The following is a 17800-nucleotide window of genomic DNA, read 5'->3' on the forward strand; positions in this document are numbered from 1 at the left end:
TGAATCATGAAAATATAAAAGCGCAACTCGGACAAAGTCGACAAGGGCTTAGGCACCATCTTGGGCACAGAGAATGATCGCCAAATACTGAAAGGCAGAACAGTAAAGCTTGGTTTCAACTCAGAACATGTAATAAATGCTAGTCTCAATATACTTTTTCATTAATTGCTTTAGGGTAACTAAAATGGATTTGCAGGAATGACAACTGTCAAGTACAAGTATGGAGTGAAACATATAGAAAAATATCTGCAGACCATGTGATACAGTTGAAGAGATCTGGAAAAAGCAAGTTAGTGGCACTTGACTTTTTTTTTGGTCTAATTTATCTGCATGTATCTAGAAGCTATGACTATCAGATGATGTGGAGTAAAAAGTACATTCCCTGCTGAAATATGCACTCAGTAGCTACTTCATTAGGTAAACACACGTACAGTCGAATGCAATCCAATACAACTGTTCTGCCTTAAAAAGTCTACTTTTTGATGCCTGTAGGTTTTTGTTGACACTCCAATAGAGGTGAGATTTAAGCACTGAGGCTTATAGTAGCCTAAGTGATGGTGTTGTACTGGAATGTATGCACTGCATGCATTCATTTTTATTTTTTATTTTTAACACTTTAACACCAAAAACTGAACATTATGAGTAAAGATAGATATTATAGCAGCTAGTAACCTACAGGTGCACCCAATAAAGTGTCCACTGAGTGCAAGTGGCCCATGAAGATAGAAATACAAATCTGGACTATTTACTAAGAGCTGGTGATGAGCCAAAAGGAACAAGGAAGTTACATACTCTCCAGTAATTTCACAATAGTTTACCGCTATATTAAATGTCACTTTACACCACTGTGTACGACAATCCCAGTTACCCCCCCAGTAGCTGTTCCCTTTAGGATCAGCGTTACTACCGTGAGTTTTCATCAGGGATTATTACGCTCCCATGCAGAATCATGTCACTGCAGGGCGGAGGACCTATCAGTCTTTAGCACCTTTAATGCACGGCTTACTGGACTCCGCTCGTTCGCTCGGATGTAACGAAAGCGTTACACGACAGACAGCGGTAGAAGGCGGAAGGAAATATGAACCTCTGAGCGGCACGGAGCGATCACACCCCCTTTCTCCCAACGCCGCCGACTCCAGCCGACACACTCTCTTACACTCACACACACACACACACATACACAAAAACACACACACTGACACAGACACTTGACTTTAACTGGGCACCACAGCACAGACACACAGGAGAGCAGGGAGAAAGTGTAACCGGTTTCTGCATTATCACACAGGCTGCCTGAATGTGACGCAACGACGCTGCACGACAACACCGACCGGTAAGTAGTACCAAGTCTTTTTTATTCTTTTTTTCTCTCTGGTTGGCAATAATTTAATTGAAAGTGGAGATAAAATGTTTGGAAAATAGTTCATTTCCTCTGGCAGCAACATGGAAACGAGGCTTACAGTCGTTCAGATGGAAGTTGCGCAGCGTAAGGATAAATCCGTACCAAAAAGTCACTGTATGAAATATTATTCACCGCCAAATCCAGCTTTTGAATTATACTTCTGGCAAATACGGACTGAAAAAGTATCGAGATTTGGCTAGTGTATTGTGTGACCATATAGGGATATTTCAGCTTCAAAAGGGAGCTAATGCTCTCCTCATGTGATGTGAAGTATTCCTGATTGATTTGTTATTTTCTGTATTGATTGATGAGGAATGAGGAAACTCCAGAAAGATGAACCCTTCTACTCCCCATCCAGGACAAGACCTGCAGTGAGGTGTCATAGTGCAAATATCTGTGAAAGGGAGGGTTAAATAATTATCTGGAAGCTTCAACCTTTAATGAGTTATTCTGTTAATCAGCATTTATATCTTGAGAACTGTTTTATGGTTCAGAGATTTCCAATGTGCATCCTCGGACCACCGGAGAATTCTAAGGGGCACCTCAGTACAAGGAGTTGTTGTAATTTTACCAGTTATATGACTGCTGTTTTCAGTGGTTAGCCCAATGACAGCATGTTGTGATTGCAGGTTTCACCAAGTTGTCCCTCCGCCCAGTGTAAACAGCCATAATCTTAAACCAAATCTAACACGTTATATATTGACCAGAATTGTTACTTACTGACACGAGTTTCCTGTAAATGCTTATCTAAATTGGTGATGTGATCTATTTATGGGGTCCAATGATGTGAAAAAACAAAAACAAAACAAAGTTTAGAAAACATTATAGTGCACTATATATACATTATATATCCTGTTGGGCGGCAGGATCCTGGTTGAGGTCAATCCTCCTTAACATATTCCAGCTTGTACACACACAATGAAAAGGTGTGCCCAGTGGCATGTCTAAGTATGCTGGCACACACTGAAGTAGCACTACGACACACTTAGTTTTGTTTTCACTTTGTGTGTGTGCTACTAGATATTCTGATCATTTAATTAATTTGCTATGTGTATTAAACATGTTGCCAATATTGAGAGAGAAAGAGCTCACATTTGTGCCATTTATTTAGAGAAGAACATTTTCATTGTCTGCAAGCAACTTACGCTCCTCAATTAATTGAATCAACTGGTGTTTCAGCAGGAAGGAAAGTATTCTGGTTATACAGCATGCCACCCCTCATCAACAACATAAACACCAACTGTATCTCCAGCTTTTACGCCGAGACGTTAAGGCGGAGGAAAAAGGCAGACAACTGTACGCATTTTGGAAACATAGAGCTATAACTCATCATTTGCCAAGCTGTTCACAACTGACTAAAATAGAGAGGACCTTCAGCTGATGAGTTCTCTCTTGTATGCAGTCCCACAGACGCGGTGATGACAGATAGCTCAGAAGCATGTCGGTGTGAGGATGCCTCACTGACACTCTGCCGTATGCCATTTTCCAGGCAAAAGTAGCCTCATATGCATTGTAGAAACCGCACCATGCCAGGCCAAACTTTTATTAACTACTGATTATTGTTTTCAAATAACTTTTTCCAATAAAATGTAATAATAAAAAGCAGCACAAATCTGCACCAAAATCAGCTGAGAGTGATATTGAACTGCCTTTGCTAGGAGAAGGTTGGCTGCAACTGGGATCATGTTATCATTACGACAAGTTCAACGTCAAGCTGAATGGTGTCTTCATCTGTCATAGTAGGTGATTAGCAAAGGATAATGTTGCAGGAAATCTCTGCGTGAGGTCATCTCTGTTTGCCTTTCTAGCAGTTACAGGAGCTCCCAAAACAAAAGTCAGCTAAGACTCATACAGATGTAGCTGAATGAATCAGCCTGTTCAGAAGTTTGTTTTTCTTCATTTAATAACCCACGGAGGAAGCTGAGCGGTTTATCTTGTCTTAAACAGCACTGCCAACGGCTTTGCCATCCATTAACTGCCTCAGCATGTGAAGTGTCTTGAGGGGATACTAAGAGGCACTGCCATATTTCAATAACCAAAGATTGTGCCAATGACAGTTGCTGTGGCTTTTCTGAAATAGCTAGCGGGGTGTCCCAGGGGCACATATAGATAGCAAATGTAATTCCAGCTGCCACTTTGGCATCCCAGTCTTAATGATAGTGCAGTTGATTGAGTGGGGTGTTCCTTCTTGTTCGCTTTGAGCTGTGTATCAAGTTGCTGGACCATTGTTGATCAGAGCTACTTTTGCCGTTACATGAAATAAACAGGTGATGAGGATTATACAGCTGTCGTTCTCTACTCCAAGGGGGGCTCTTAATCGTGTGTGTGTGTGTGTGTGTGTGTGTGTGTGTGTGTGTGTGTGTGTGTGTGTGTGTGTGCGTGCGTGGTCATGAACTTCTGTCCATTTGAGAACCATTATCAGTTTAAATCAGGTTTACCATTTGAAGCATGTATTTGCCACCATGATCTGTTCTGTTCATTTCAGTTCTTCTCCACAATTGTTGTATACCAACAATGTTGAATACCTGCTTTTCTAGTTTCACATGTTTTATTACTGTGTTGTTCTTTTTTTTTGTTTGCCAATTGTAAAAAGTTTGCCAATTAAGTTATCAGTCAAAAGAAGTTAATCACTGGTTAATTACCATTATAATTACCATTATTCTCTATTCTTCAATGACTGTATAATATATATATATATATATATATATATATATATATATATATATATATATATATATATATATATAAAACGTAATTTTTCAACTAAAACTCTGAGGCTGAAACTAGGAAAGATGTTGCAGGACTTGGTAGAGAGTTGACAAGTGTAATGGTATTAATAGAAATATAATTTCAGTGGCTGATAAGCATATGGATGAGGTTGGCAGTTGGTGAAGTGGTTAGTTCAGTGCGAGAAAGCAGACATTCAACCAAAAGTCTTCATAAGTACAGTAAGACACGTGTGTGTGTGCATTTGTATGCATGATTGTCAGTAACTGTGCAAATCTAGTAGTGAGAGATTAAAGACCAGGCTTACCACAGTCTTTTAGAGGGGCTGAAATCTCAGTGATTAGGCTGCCGACCACACAGTGTGGAGCGGGGACAGCTGCAGCTGGTTATCAATCGAGCGTTTAGAGAGAGGCCATCGTAACAGATCCTACCGTTCAATTCTATAAATTTGTTTTTATATTCTATACAGGAGGACAGTGCTTGGGATGCACTTTATTACATTATTATATTATTATGCTTAATAGTGACTCTTTGCTAAAATATGGTTATTGTATGTTAATGAAGCCATCATGTAACTGTCACTTTGGCTGGGTAACTTTAACTTTGTATAACTGTTTTGTTTACAGTTTCTGCTGACACTCATTCAATAGTTTCATGGAAACTTTTTTCAGCCATATGGAAATGTCTGAAACACAGATGTGCCAGTTTGAAGCATGTTATTTCAGTTTCTATAACAAACTGATATGAGAATGAGACTTCCTCTGCATCAAGAATTTCCCACAAGGCTAACTTACTTGGTATATAGTACAGCAAAATGAAGAAGGTTGTTGTTACAATGTATTTATTTTACTGTTTAGCTACCACATGCTGGAAAGGGGCACATCTGAATGCCATTCTCGAATTGTGCACAGTAAGCTAAATTGACGGTCTGTTGAGGCTGGACCTTCAGGAAATTATTCTCTAAAAGCCAGAAACAACAAGCTGCCAGGAATGAGGAGAGTGGGAAGTTCATAGAGCATGCAGAGGAGGCGGGGGAAGATGGATCCATTTCAATACCCTCCAAAATAGTAGAAAGGATACACACTGGGACCACCATGTGATAGCGTGTGCTGCTTTTGAAATCCCTGTCATGTGTAGTCTGCAATTTCCTCCTTCCAAAGTCCCTGAAGATGACTCTCATAATGAAAGATCAATTATTTGATCCCTGGCATTTACTGTACTCCGAGGATCATATGTCACAGATAATGCCTTGTGGGCCGTGGATAGAACTAGATGCTCCTACTATAGGATTGTGTTCATAATTTGGGGGAGTATACAAGTGAAGCACCGGAGAAGTCCAGAAAAAAACATCCTTTGAAGTTAAGTTAAGTCTGAGTGCACTGAGCATGCAGTCCCAAGTGAGCATATCTCTTCATAGCAGATCATTAACCACAAGCAAAAGCGATATGGCAAAGTAGCTACAGAGGAAATAGCTATTTTCTCATCAATCTTGTGTGGAGACAGTGACTTTATGTATTAAACCTTGGACCCATCATGTGTGAGTTTAACAGTAACCAGGGCTTTTAATCGTAAATGACGAAGCCATATAATAACTACCAAGCAAAGACTGGATTAGACCAATCTAAAACATGGCTTCACTGAGCTGAGGCATTTTACATTTGACAAGCAAGTCATAATATGGGCTTATATTACTTCCTCAAAATGATAATTTCTGCCATATATTTTAAGCCACATCTGTTCCTATCTTTAACTTTGTTTAGCTGTCAAATTCTCAGTAGTTGGTGGGTGAAGGGTTCACTCATTTTAACTAAATGGGAAATTTTGTGTATAGTGTATATATTTATATATTTAGAGTATATTTAAGATATACGTGTGAGTATGTTTTGAGACTTAGAGAGGACTGGATAGACTTATCTTATGAGTTAATCATTCAAAGAAATTCAGTGATGGACTGAAACTGAATTAGAAGACAAATAGTTAACTCGGTTATCTTTTCTCATGAAAACAGAGACTGAGAACAAACATTTCTATCACCAGTTTTTATATATTATGTATTTATATATATATATTTTAGATGATTTACTGGCTATCTTCTGCAGTGGTGGAAATACAGAATGTATGCTATATGTTGCTAATAACCGTATCTTTATATTATATTTAATATTGGGCTCAACAGTTGTCAGATGACATGACGTAAGACTGCCCTCTATGCAAATGATCAGCGACTAAATAAAACTGGTTCTGTTCGGATGCCCTACACTTCCACAGATTGCTCTCTTCCTTTTTCACAGCTGTTCCGTTTCTTCACTCAGCTTTTGCTTTAAGGCAGCTTTTGAAGCACATCTTGGATGGCTTATCTCTGTTGGATATTGTATTTCATGGATTTTTTACTCTTGCCACTATTTGAGTTTATTTTTTCTTCTGTGCAAACTGTTCATTCAGTCGTTAATGTCCATTCTATGCAGGCATTGCCTTGAAAAGGTGATCGAATAACCAGTTACCTTTTTACACGTTCATGGTTTGCTTTGTTACACTTTCTGACAATCCTAACTCGGTTGTACAACTCTTTTGTGTGACAGTTTGAGGTGGGCTGGCTGCAGTGATGTCCAGATCCACAAAATCTGCCTCGAGATCTCGGAGCCGGTCAAGGTCCCGGTCAAGATCCCGCTCCACATCTCGCTCCAGAAGTCACTCAAGATCCCGTTCTAGGAAGCGCCGATACGGGTAGAGTCCTTTTTCTGAACAATGCTATTTTCTGAACAATCTGGCTGTACTGTGTTTTTATGGTCAAGATCAACTGCATTTTATTTGACTGTTGAAGGCGTCCATGTGTTGCCGGACTGGGCCTATTAAAACCTGGTTCAATAACTGATTCTTTAATAGGTCAAATATAGTACGTATGAATAAAGAATGCCATGACCCACCTAATGCTTAAAGTGTGAACGACTGTGACCTAACAAAGTCGGGTGTCATTAAAAAAAAAAGAAAAATCTCTTAACAGAACAATAGAGAAACTAACAGCAGGTGCAGCAGGCAAAGCGCTGCCTTGTTGCACAGACACCAGTACTGATCATCCCATGTTTCCTGCTAAGCTTGTTTTCCACTCAAATTCTACTTGTTATCTCCTAACTTGTCCTAAATGACTGACAATGCAATGAGCTGGTAAGATCTGGCATGTAAAAATGAGGCAGGTATTTCATTTGTGACAGTGGGAATGTCAACAAGCAGTTCTGTGTTCTGTTATAATCAGCATTTCCTGTTAGTAACAAAGCTGTTGATTTTCATCAGCAAGAACTTGTCTTGTCCTTTATGACTTTAGTTCTCATATGAACGGTGAAGCGTATTAATGGATTTGGGTCTGACCCAAACTCTGGAGTCGGCTTCTGTATCCAGAGGAAATTGATGTTTGAGAAAGAGTTCAGCTGCCGGTTAGTGAACTTACTTTAGTTAAAGTGAATATTATTGCAGCTTGCACTGCATAGGAAAACATTTCCATACTACCTCAGTGGCATATGAAAATATTTCATCGTGGGTAGTATTTGTTGTTGTTTGATTTGCTTAAATAAAAAGGCCCTGATTGTAGAGTTACGTGCTGACTGTTGGTGTGCATTTGGAACAAAAAAGAGAGGCTTCACTCTGATGCCTTTGCTGTTTCTGGCAGAGTAACTGTGGCATGGCAATAAAATGGCAGGGCGGCTTATTTCCTGGCAGTGTCGCAGCACATATTAAAATTAGCATAAGACATGGAAGGAATCTAATGGTTTGTTCTTCCTGAACCCACCTTGCACATGTTCAAATGGTTCTGTGGTTAAACAGGAACTGTTCAGGCCTGAATGCATACATTTGCATAAGTTGTACATAAACAGAGCCTCGCACACAAACACCCAAAAAAGCGTCATTCTCTATATCTCCTTGGCAAAACATCCCCAACATGTTGACAGGTCTGATAACCTAAAACAGATTCAATTTGGACATTTTCTTGACTTCCCTCTCACAGTCACCATCTCTTGTTTTAACACTATAACCTCAGTACTTAAATGGACCACAGATGTAGACAGTGTCTCAGCAAAAACACTCACTTTGAACTATGCTTAGTGACTTATAACACGTTTAATAGTTTAATAAGAGAAGCTATAATATATTTTGCTGAAATATATCACTAAGACCTCAATAAGATGTTGATATTTTAAGTATTTTGCAGTCAGAATGGTAACTTGTGTCTAATTTGTCTTTTTATAATGCCTCAGTAAACTGTTTGAACAGCTCGTGTAGTTGGCAAGCATAGAGTCAAAAAGGATTCCAGTAGATTTTTTTCCCCTCCTATGGTCCATGTGACTCTCTGCTCCACCAGAGCTGGCCAGAGGAGATGTAGTATCTGTAGCTCGCACTGTGAGTGTGCAGTGCTGCTCAGTGCGCTGCCTTTTTTAATCACGCTGAATTCCAATGAAAAAACACGATAGGTGAGTCCTTTAGCTTTTTTTTATAAGGCATGTTTGCATGTGCTGTGGTGCTGCTTTGCTCTGCTAATTCATGATATTGTTCAGCAATATATTGTAGGATTTGATACATTTGTAAAGTCCCAAATATACCTATACATTTCTGTAGGTCTTTTTATTACATCAATATTCTCATAGGAAAACCAGCTGATGAGTCGATTTTTAATTATTGACAGTTGTAGAAAAGTTGCTGAAGATGTAGTTGTAGATCTAGTGCTTCCAGAAGAACTGTTTTGATGATGCTAGATTTGCTACATTCAAAATCTCAAAAATGTGCAAAGTAGTGGATGTTGTGCTGACATGCAGTTTGGCTTGAAAAGAGCATGTTGGGCTCATTAAATCATTGACTTGAAGAAGAGAAGATACTGGATCACGGTTGTACTCTTTAAGACTGTGTTTAAGGTTCAGACTGGAGTACGGCACAAGGCTTTTTATCAGAAGTGCAGCAGAGCCACCATGTGGACCAGTCTGACCCTGCAGCCTGGCTCAGTAACATGCTGAAATCTCTGCTTTTCTCCATGCAGTGCTCCTTTGTGGGTTCCTACATACTAGCATATGTTTTTTCTATTTCAAATGACATATGGATGCTGGATGCAACTGCTCATCTTTATATATAATGTTTTATTGTGACATGTATGTCTTTTCCATATGTTATGTTAATGGTTAGTCTGACTTGGTAGTAATGCTTGTCTTTTAAAGAAACCAAAAAAATGTATTGATTAATTTAAGTGGCTATCTGTATTTTTTGTTGTTTGTATATGAACTTACAGCTTTAAGTTGTCATCACTGTGGTTTCACTGCCCCAAAGAAACTGTTTGTGTCCCTGTTGTACTTTTATTGTCTATTCAGCCCTAGCCTAACTTTTAAAGACTGACCAGGTTGTAATTACATTTGTATTATGTCAGTGGGCTTTATGAGAACACACAGAGCAGGTCTTATGTATGTATGTATGTATGTATGTATGTATGTATGTATGTATGCATGCATCTGTCTGTCTGTTAGGAAAATGTTGAGATTGTATGATAGAAATGTTATGTGTTTTTTTCCCCCAGAGGCTGTGATTTTTTTCTTTCAGGAAATGTTGTATTGGACTGCATTACTTTTTGGGTCAGAAACCCAAATAAACTAAATTTTTGTTATGCATATCTACTAATGTTATAATAACGGGAGTTGATTAATAACTATGTGCTTTTCTTTTCCCCCCCTTGCTTTCGTTCACAGCTCTAGGTCTCGGTCACGGTCAAGATCTCATTCTCCACCTCATAACCGGGAGAAGAAATATCCGAGGGGATACCAGAACAATCGTGAGTTCCGGGGCTACCACCGAGGCTTCCGGAGGCCATACAACTTCAGGGGCCGAGGGCGGGGCTATTTCCCACGTGGACGCTACCAACGTGGAGGTGGTGGGTGTGGTGGTGGCTATAACAATAACAACAACTTCCGCCCCAACTGGAAGAATTACAAGCAGCACCCTCAAAAACCGCAACAGCAGCAGCAGCAGCAGCAGCAGCAGCAGCAACAGCAACAAAACTATTCACGAGGACGATTTCACAACTTCCAGAAACGCTCAGGAAGCCCCCCTCGTGGTCACTCTCACCACTCTGATCGATCCTCCTCGCCATTATCCAGACACTCACACCATTCTTCCTCTTCCTCACACTCCTCCTCTCCTAAATGTAGGGAAACCTTGTTGCCGACTAAACAAAACTCTAAAGATGTGAAAGAGGAGTTCTCAGCCTCCAAGGAGGTCCAAAAGGGAGGAGGGGGAGATGGGGCGCCAGTGGAGCTCATTGGGGTGTTGGCAGGAGATGCCAAAGAAGGCGCAGGCAGTGGGAAAACTGAGGGGAACTGGCAGAGCCTGAAAGACTGCAGCAGCAGTCCAAAAAGAATGAGTGCTCTGGCAAGCTCTGCTGTTATTGTTGGTCAGAACAGCCAAACTACTAACCGCTCTAGTCCCGCCCCTAAAATCACCAATGATATCAGCAATGGCACCCCCTCCTGGCAGACTGTGTGTAGTTCACCCTCAACAAAAAAAACCCTTCATGAAGGTCTAAATCCAATGCTTTCCAGCTTTGACTTCTTCTCCAATGAGGAATACCTGGATGGAGATAAAACAGCGATCTCCATTGCCTTCGGAAAGTAAGAATAATTTTATTTTACTCAATTTATTTCTGACATTGTTTTCGCAATACATACAGATAAAACATTATGATTTTTTGCCTAAATGCTTTCTCATGCCTTTTTTAGACAGCACAGACACTTTATGCTGGCATATGCTCGACTTTGCAATCTTTAGGTTGTTAAGCATTGTTTTCATAACAGACTAAAATAAAATTAAGGTATTCAGGGTGACTCAAAATGTTTGCCATGTTGTTCATTGAAATCCCTTATGCTTTCATGTCTTTATTTCCATAGATAAACTACTTATTTGACACACATTTCTCACAGAATCTTGTGAGATAATCAATTGGTTTAAGTTTAATTTCGCTGTTGCATGCCCAATTCAGTTCAGGTCTTTATCTCTTTGTCATTGTTTAGGTTTTTGGAAGAGCAAAATAAAAAAGCTAAATCTTGGGAAAATGGCAAGAACACAGAAGCCAATAATGTGGATATGGAACAAGGCAAAGTAAATGGCAAAGCATCTGCAATTATCTCTGACTCAGTGTCAAAAAAGCACAACGAGGACATTGATGGTGAAGTGTCTCTAAGCAGCTTTTTGAAAGCTTCTCCTTTTCTGTCTGCTGATGGGGAGGAAGAAGAGGAGCTAACCAAGCCTCTTTCAAAGTCACTTCACAAAGACTGGCACAATGGGGACGAGTCCTTTAAGCCAAAGAGCAAGGTCACTCATTCGGCTCGGGAACTGTTTGAAGAATGCTTTGGCAAATGGCAGAATGTGGCCTGTTCACAGGTAGCCAACAGTGACCTTGACTCCATGGCAGAGGACATATATCTCAGCCGAAAGCAGGACAAAGCAGCAGCCATTGCTGCTGCCCTCGCCAAGAAGGAGCTAGCAGGAAAGTTTGAGGAACTGTCCACAGACATGGGTGGTAAAGCCAGGAAGATGGCAAAATCTCCCTCCATCCCATCACCTACACCACCACCAAGGATAAACTCTGACAGAGAGATGTTTATGATGAGGAGTGAGTACTCACCTTTCATGTCCTCAAGACAACAGGAAGCAAAATTAAATGTCCGAATGGATCTTCTTGGAGATAGCCTGATGAGGTGAGCATCATATAATGGTTTCCATTATATCCCACACCAGTTCTTTCCTCAGTACATTATACATTCCAATATATCTGTTCATCTGGCTGGAGACTTTGCAATAGTACCAGCAGATTTGCTCTAAAATGATGATTGATTGATTTCTTAAGAAAATTATATATAAAAAATGAATTGTTTCGTTGTTTTGTCTGATTGAAGTGCAACATGTTTTCTGTTATTTGCCTTTGTTGTATAAAAGCAACAGAACATGTTTTTTTTTGTAATTTTCAGCTCTTCAGATATTTTAGCTGAGGAGCGACAGTTGTCTCAGGATCTTGTGCAGTCCTCAAAAAAGGATCAGGAGTTTCGCTCCATCTTTCAACATGTTCAGAATGCTCCATTAAAGAGGAGTCCCTCTGAGCTGTTTGCGCAACACATTGTCACCATTGTTCACCACATTAAAGGTGAGTCCTCACTTCTCATGCTGTCCGAGTATTAATTACAAAGAGTGGAGTAATCTAATAGTTTTATTTTAGGAATGGACAAAATCATTTTTTGAATTGGCCTTCAAAGCTACTCAACACATGACCATGTAACCTTTCATTTTTATATAAAATACTATGGCGCATAGGGATATTCAATTCAATGCAGCAGCCCAGTTGGATGAAAATGTGACAGACAGTAGAAACACTAACAACTTTAACAGCTGTTTTTCCTGTCTCCCTGTACAGCTCAGCACTTTCCATCTTCTGGAATGACTCTAAACGAGCGATTCACCATGTACCAAAGACGAGCTGCAGAGAAGGAAATGATGAAGCCAAGAAAAAGCCCAGAGATACACAGGTAGAGTCGCCTATTGAGTGACCCTCTCACCTTCAGTGTGCTGTGGCTTCACCTCTTCTTTTAACAGCTTTCAGGTATTTCTCTCACCTTTCCTACCTGAAAATCAACAGACTATCTTGGCTTATTTGTTCTCATGCTCGGTGGAGGTCAGTTTTTTTTTCCCACCAATTTTTCTTTTCTTTTTTCTGTTTTATGTTGTCTTCGCAGTTCAATGTAGCTCACAGTTGGTTGTTTTGGCACCTTTACCGTGGTTCCTGTGCATTTAATCATCTTGTCTTAACTGTGCTTCTTTCGCAGGAGAATTGATGTTTCGCCAAGAGCTTTTAAGAAACACTCTCAACTTTTTGAGGCGATGAAAAGCTCAGAAGAAGGTGACTGAACACTTTCGTATGAAGTATGTGCAAACAACAGCAAACGGTGAGACTGAACATTTTGCAGCCTGTGGCTTTCCTTGAAGGGAGATGCACAAAGTCTAAGAAATGCAAATGCAAAATAAGGCACTTTGACTTTGTTGTTTGTTATATATCGCCTTCACACATGGTTAGACTGTGGGCACAAGCCTGACCAAGGCTAATGAATCATTAAAGTTCAGAAATGGAAGCCACTGTGCCAAAGCTGTTCAAAGGACTAAGCAATTATCTTCGTAAGTATTCTTTAAAAAAATAAGGAACGGAAATAACCAACAGCAAGCACCCTATGCACCTGTGCTTATATTTACATGCTTAACTTTCTGAGTAAACTTTCACAATATTTCCTTATTGATGCGCATGGACACATATGGTCAAGCATTTATAAACATGAGGTGCAGATACTACTAAGGAGCATTAAACTGAGTAAACTTAAATTGGCATGAATGAACAGTCCTATCTTCTTCCATTGTTAAAGAACCATACTAGTGGTTTTGCCAGCCATACAGTAAGTCAACAACAAAGAAATGCATATACTTAATAGTAGATACAAGGAACTATTTCCCAAAGCATATCTCAAAGTTTTTTAGATTGGTTTCCCACCTTCCAGGCAGCTATTTGTTTCAGTTTATGTCAGTAAAGTCTGATAATCAACTTGCAGTGACTTGAAACTTCTTTCAAATAGGAAATGCATCACTGTGCACATTCAGGGAATGTTTTGAAAACACTTGGTTATGAATACCTGAAAGCACTATGTCGCTGAGGCTGCTGGAGGTCCTATTACACATGGAAGACCAACAAGCAAGGATGATTCGAAGTATGCTGGCGCTGTTTGTTGCTGCTGTGCAACAGATTCTTGAAGCCTTGGATCCTGGACAAGCATTTGAATGCACCAGTGTGGAGGTTTTCAAAACACACTATTCTGACGGTTGACTTTGGCACATAACTTAACTTTGGCACTAAATAAAGTGACTGCATGTTGCTGTGATGGATTGCCTATCAGAGATTTTTTCAAGTACATTTTCTTACCATATTGAAATAGCTGCCTTGAATGCTAAAAAAGATTTATAAAAAACGTGCTTTGGGGAATGGTACAGATTTTTAGGTAATCATAAAAACATGCAAAACTACTGGTTTGGCCCTTTAAGTGCAGTGGGGAAGATTTACATGTTTTTATCTAAGCCAGCTGGCTGTTACCTGGCTTTTTCCCCCCTTTACCCATGGACCTTACTATTAAGTTTACAAAGCAGCTGGCTGAAGCAGACTGATCTACATGCTAATCCAAAGTCTGTCCACGACGTTGTGTTCTGTTTTGATTTGCTCAGGACGGCGGGGAAAAACTGAAGGGTGACCCAATGGATCTTCGTTTGGATATAGAGCGCCGTAAAAAATATCCCACCCATGAAAGAGATTATAATCAGGATCGGGGAAGAGATATTGGAGATTCCCCAGATTCTAGTAGAGAGAGATCTGTGGAAAAGTTCTCCAAATGCCACGAGAAATCAAAGTATGTGCAACTGCCCTGTACCTTGTATTCTTTCAAACAAATGTTGTTCATCTGCCTTGCTTGATAAACAGGTAGGCATGAAGAATTTTGTGTGTACCATTTCTCCTTTTAGGAAAAGTAAGAAGAAGCGCTCTCGCTCGAGTTCGTCTTCATCTTCCTCATCTTCCAAGTCCCAAAAAGAGGATTTGCCCCATGGCAAGTCTGAACCCAAAGATAAAGCCTTTGACAGGTCCCGACTGGGTCAAAGGGAGTCACCAGCATTAGTTGAAAGAGGAAGGCCACGTGGAGGATTTGTAAGTGTGATGCATGATGTTGATAGAGGAGCGTAGTTTTGAGCAATGGTTGTGTCAAATTACACTGTACATTTTACTTTCACAATTTGCTGTATGAATGATTTTTGGTTTCTTGTCTTTTTCTCTGATTACAGCAAGTTCGAATTCGTGGAAGGGGCTGGAACCGAGGCAATTATCAGGGAAACTGTTCACAAAGTAACAACATGCCAAACATGGCAGTACACCCAAAAAATGAAGACTGGGACCCAGAGTACACTCCCAAGAGCAGAAAATACTACTTGGTAGGGTTGATGTCTTTCCCATTCATGCCTCCAATGTCTGTTTAAATTAACCACATGGTTTTGTTTACTCTAATCTAGCTCAAGTTTCTACTTCTGCAATTGAGTCCTGCACCTTTTGGAATCTCTGCCAACTTCTTCCTCACTGTAACTATTTAAATATGCCACATGCTAGGCTCGTCTATGTTGAAAAGACGCTTTTGTCGCTTTTATCTTTTAATCATGTTCAAAATGTGGTTGTCTTTTAAACATAGACGAGCCTAGCACATAGCATATCTACAGGAGAGGAGAAAGCTGGCCGAGGTCCTGACCAAGGTTTGCTCAAGTGTCACTGGAGCACAGGATGGAAAGGGTTGGGACTTAGGAAGGGTCAGTACTTGTCTTGACACACCTCAACCTCTTCTGCCTTTCCCACAGCACGATGACAGAGATGGGGAGACGATGTTCAAGTTGGTGGACAACAGAGGGCGAGGACGGGGAGGCTTTTTGCGTGGAAGGGCACGATTCCTCATCCGCAAAACCAACACTAACACCATCAGCCCCAAATGGGCCCATGACAAGTTTCAGGTCAACGGGGAGCAAGGTGGCGATGAGGAAGAGGAGACAGAACAGGACCATAAAGGAGAAATTGATGGAGAGAATACTTGAGTAGTGAAGCAATGTGCTGAAAATCTCAATTTTCTTCTGTTATTAGGGGATCTGACTCTGAATTCTATCCATCACTATGGATTAATTAATTCAGATTAAAAATTTTAAGACTCAGCTATCACTAATAAGACTTTTATGCTTTAATTTCAGCGTAGGATACTCATTCGGACTTGAGCTGACCATTTTCCACACAAGGATTACAACTCATAACTAGTAGAAGCACTGTTTCAGGGTGAACTGCTGTTTCTCATAAGATTTCAGATTATGTTACATGTTTTGGGTTTTTTTGCTTCATATAGTAAAGTGAAACTTTTTCCTGGGGATTTTGGTAGTATTTACACGTTGATCATTAAAAAAAAAAAAAGAGAGTCCTTAATGACATTTGTATTTTTAAGTAGCAAGAGAAGATCAAATTGTTGATCAAATCAGCTTGTGCCTTGCAAATAAAGAAATGTTTTGTGAGTGGGATACACAATAAATATGAGTACTGATGAATGCATTAAAATCTACTCCAATTACAGAACTATGAGTTAAAAAAAAAAAAAAAAAAGCAGGCTTGTTGTTTTGAGATGTGTCTTGTCTGGATTATAATGACAGCAAGAAGTACACTGTAGTTCATGTTGACATTGAAAACATCACTGTTTAGCCAATTCAGCGCTCCACAATGACCCTGATCTGACAATGGGACCAAACTGTATGGGGTTGCAGGTTACACTTGCAGTCTTTCATTACACAACATTCAACAGATCTACAATACTAGCTTGCAGCATAGGAGAGCGTTACAAGGATAACTACCTGTACATTTAACATGTTCATTAAACATTTTGCTGTCAAAGATGTCTATACTTTAAAGTAGCGCTTTGATTTATTTTGGATACCACTTATCAACGTATAATATTGATGGTGATTATATGTTTTCCTCCAAAGACATTCATTGTAGTTTTTGTACCTGCTTAGGCAGGTGGAATTTTGACTTTGTAAAGGAGAATTTGTTCTTAATGCTTTAGACTGTGTTTTTCATTTGCTAATTGCAAACATTTCTCCAGCTAATGATGATTTAATCAATTATGTAAATGTGTTTGCAACTGTGTCATCATTGTGATAAAAGAGGCTAAAAATTAGCACATTAGTAGATTAGTAGAAAAAAAAAGAAATACAGGGTAGTGTGTTTGACAAGAATTATAGTTTGTCTAATCTTAGAATAACAATATTTGTTTAGTGCATATCCCCAATGATTTATTTCCTTAACCCTAGGATTAGACTCACGTCTTTTTGAGAAACTGCCCATACAATTGAATTACACCATTTTTGTGCCTTGCTGTGGTCACACTGGTTATATTTGTACAATTCAGGCCTAAAGATTAAGATTGAATGGTTTAATGGTTACCTGCTTAGGGAGTATTGCTTTTATAAAATAGGTGTTGTTACTGTTTTTTTTCTTAGAGACTGTAAATTAAAGAGACACTGATTACTTTAATGTTTGCCTTGATGTCTTTTTTATTGTAATTTCTCTTAGGTGTAAGAGCAATTCTTTATTATTTGAAAATCCACTTCATGGCAGTCACTGTAGTTTTCTCTTGGGAACACTGAACACATAGTACAATCAACAGTACAGTTGATCAATTATACTATGACAAGCTGTACCCATGTCCTAATGTGAAACAACAGTACCCAGACCATGGGGTCAGGTCACTTTGATAAAAGTCCTTGATCAGTCGAAACAATCAACACGCTCACCTACACAATGTTGAACTAGACTGAGAGGACTCATTTATTAACATTCAACAGGGAGGATGGGGAAGTACTTGAGTGGAACAGTTCTCTGTATATGATAATTAGTCTGATGACCCAACATATGAAGTTGAGCAAAGGAAAGGGAAGCAGCATGAATTTCTACATCTACAGCCTATAATGTAAGAAAGTGTGTTTTATCTTCCTATATTTATTTTGTTACCATTCTTTGCCATGTGTTATTTTGGTATGTCAAATTTACTC

The 17800-nt window shown here is 39.5% G+C and overlaps 1 protein-coding gene across 1 annotated transcript; it reads left to right on the forward strand.

Moving 5' to 3' along the window:
• Nucleotides 1-987: 987 nt before the first annotated feature.
• On the forward strand, nucleotides 988-17282 carry thrap3a (thyroid hormone receptor associated protein 3a). The gene is given in 11 exon segments (XM_051407153.1): nucleotides 988-1333; nucleotides 6709-6853; nucleotides 9847-10764; nucleotides 11164-11850; nucleotides 12121-12293; nucleotides 12561-12672; nucleotides 12970-13066; nucleotides 14405-14586; nucleotides 14699-14879; nucleotides 15014-15160; nucleotides 15575-17282. Coding segments are annotated over 10 exon segments (2850 nt in total). The 5' UTR covers nucleotides 988-1333; nucleotides 6709-6731; the 3' UTR covers nucleotides 15806-17282.
• Nucleotides 17283-17800: the final 518 nt, after the last annotated feature.

The sequence above is a fragment of the Dicentrarchus labrax genome, unplaced genomic scaffold (assembly GCF_905237075.1).
Source record: "Dicentrarchus labrax unplaced genomic scaffold, dlabrax2021, whole genome shotgun sequence".
Classification (NCBI taxonomy): Eukaryota; Metazoa; Chordata; class Actinopteri; family Moronidae; genus Dicentrarchus; species Dicentrarchus labrax.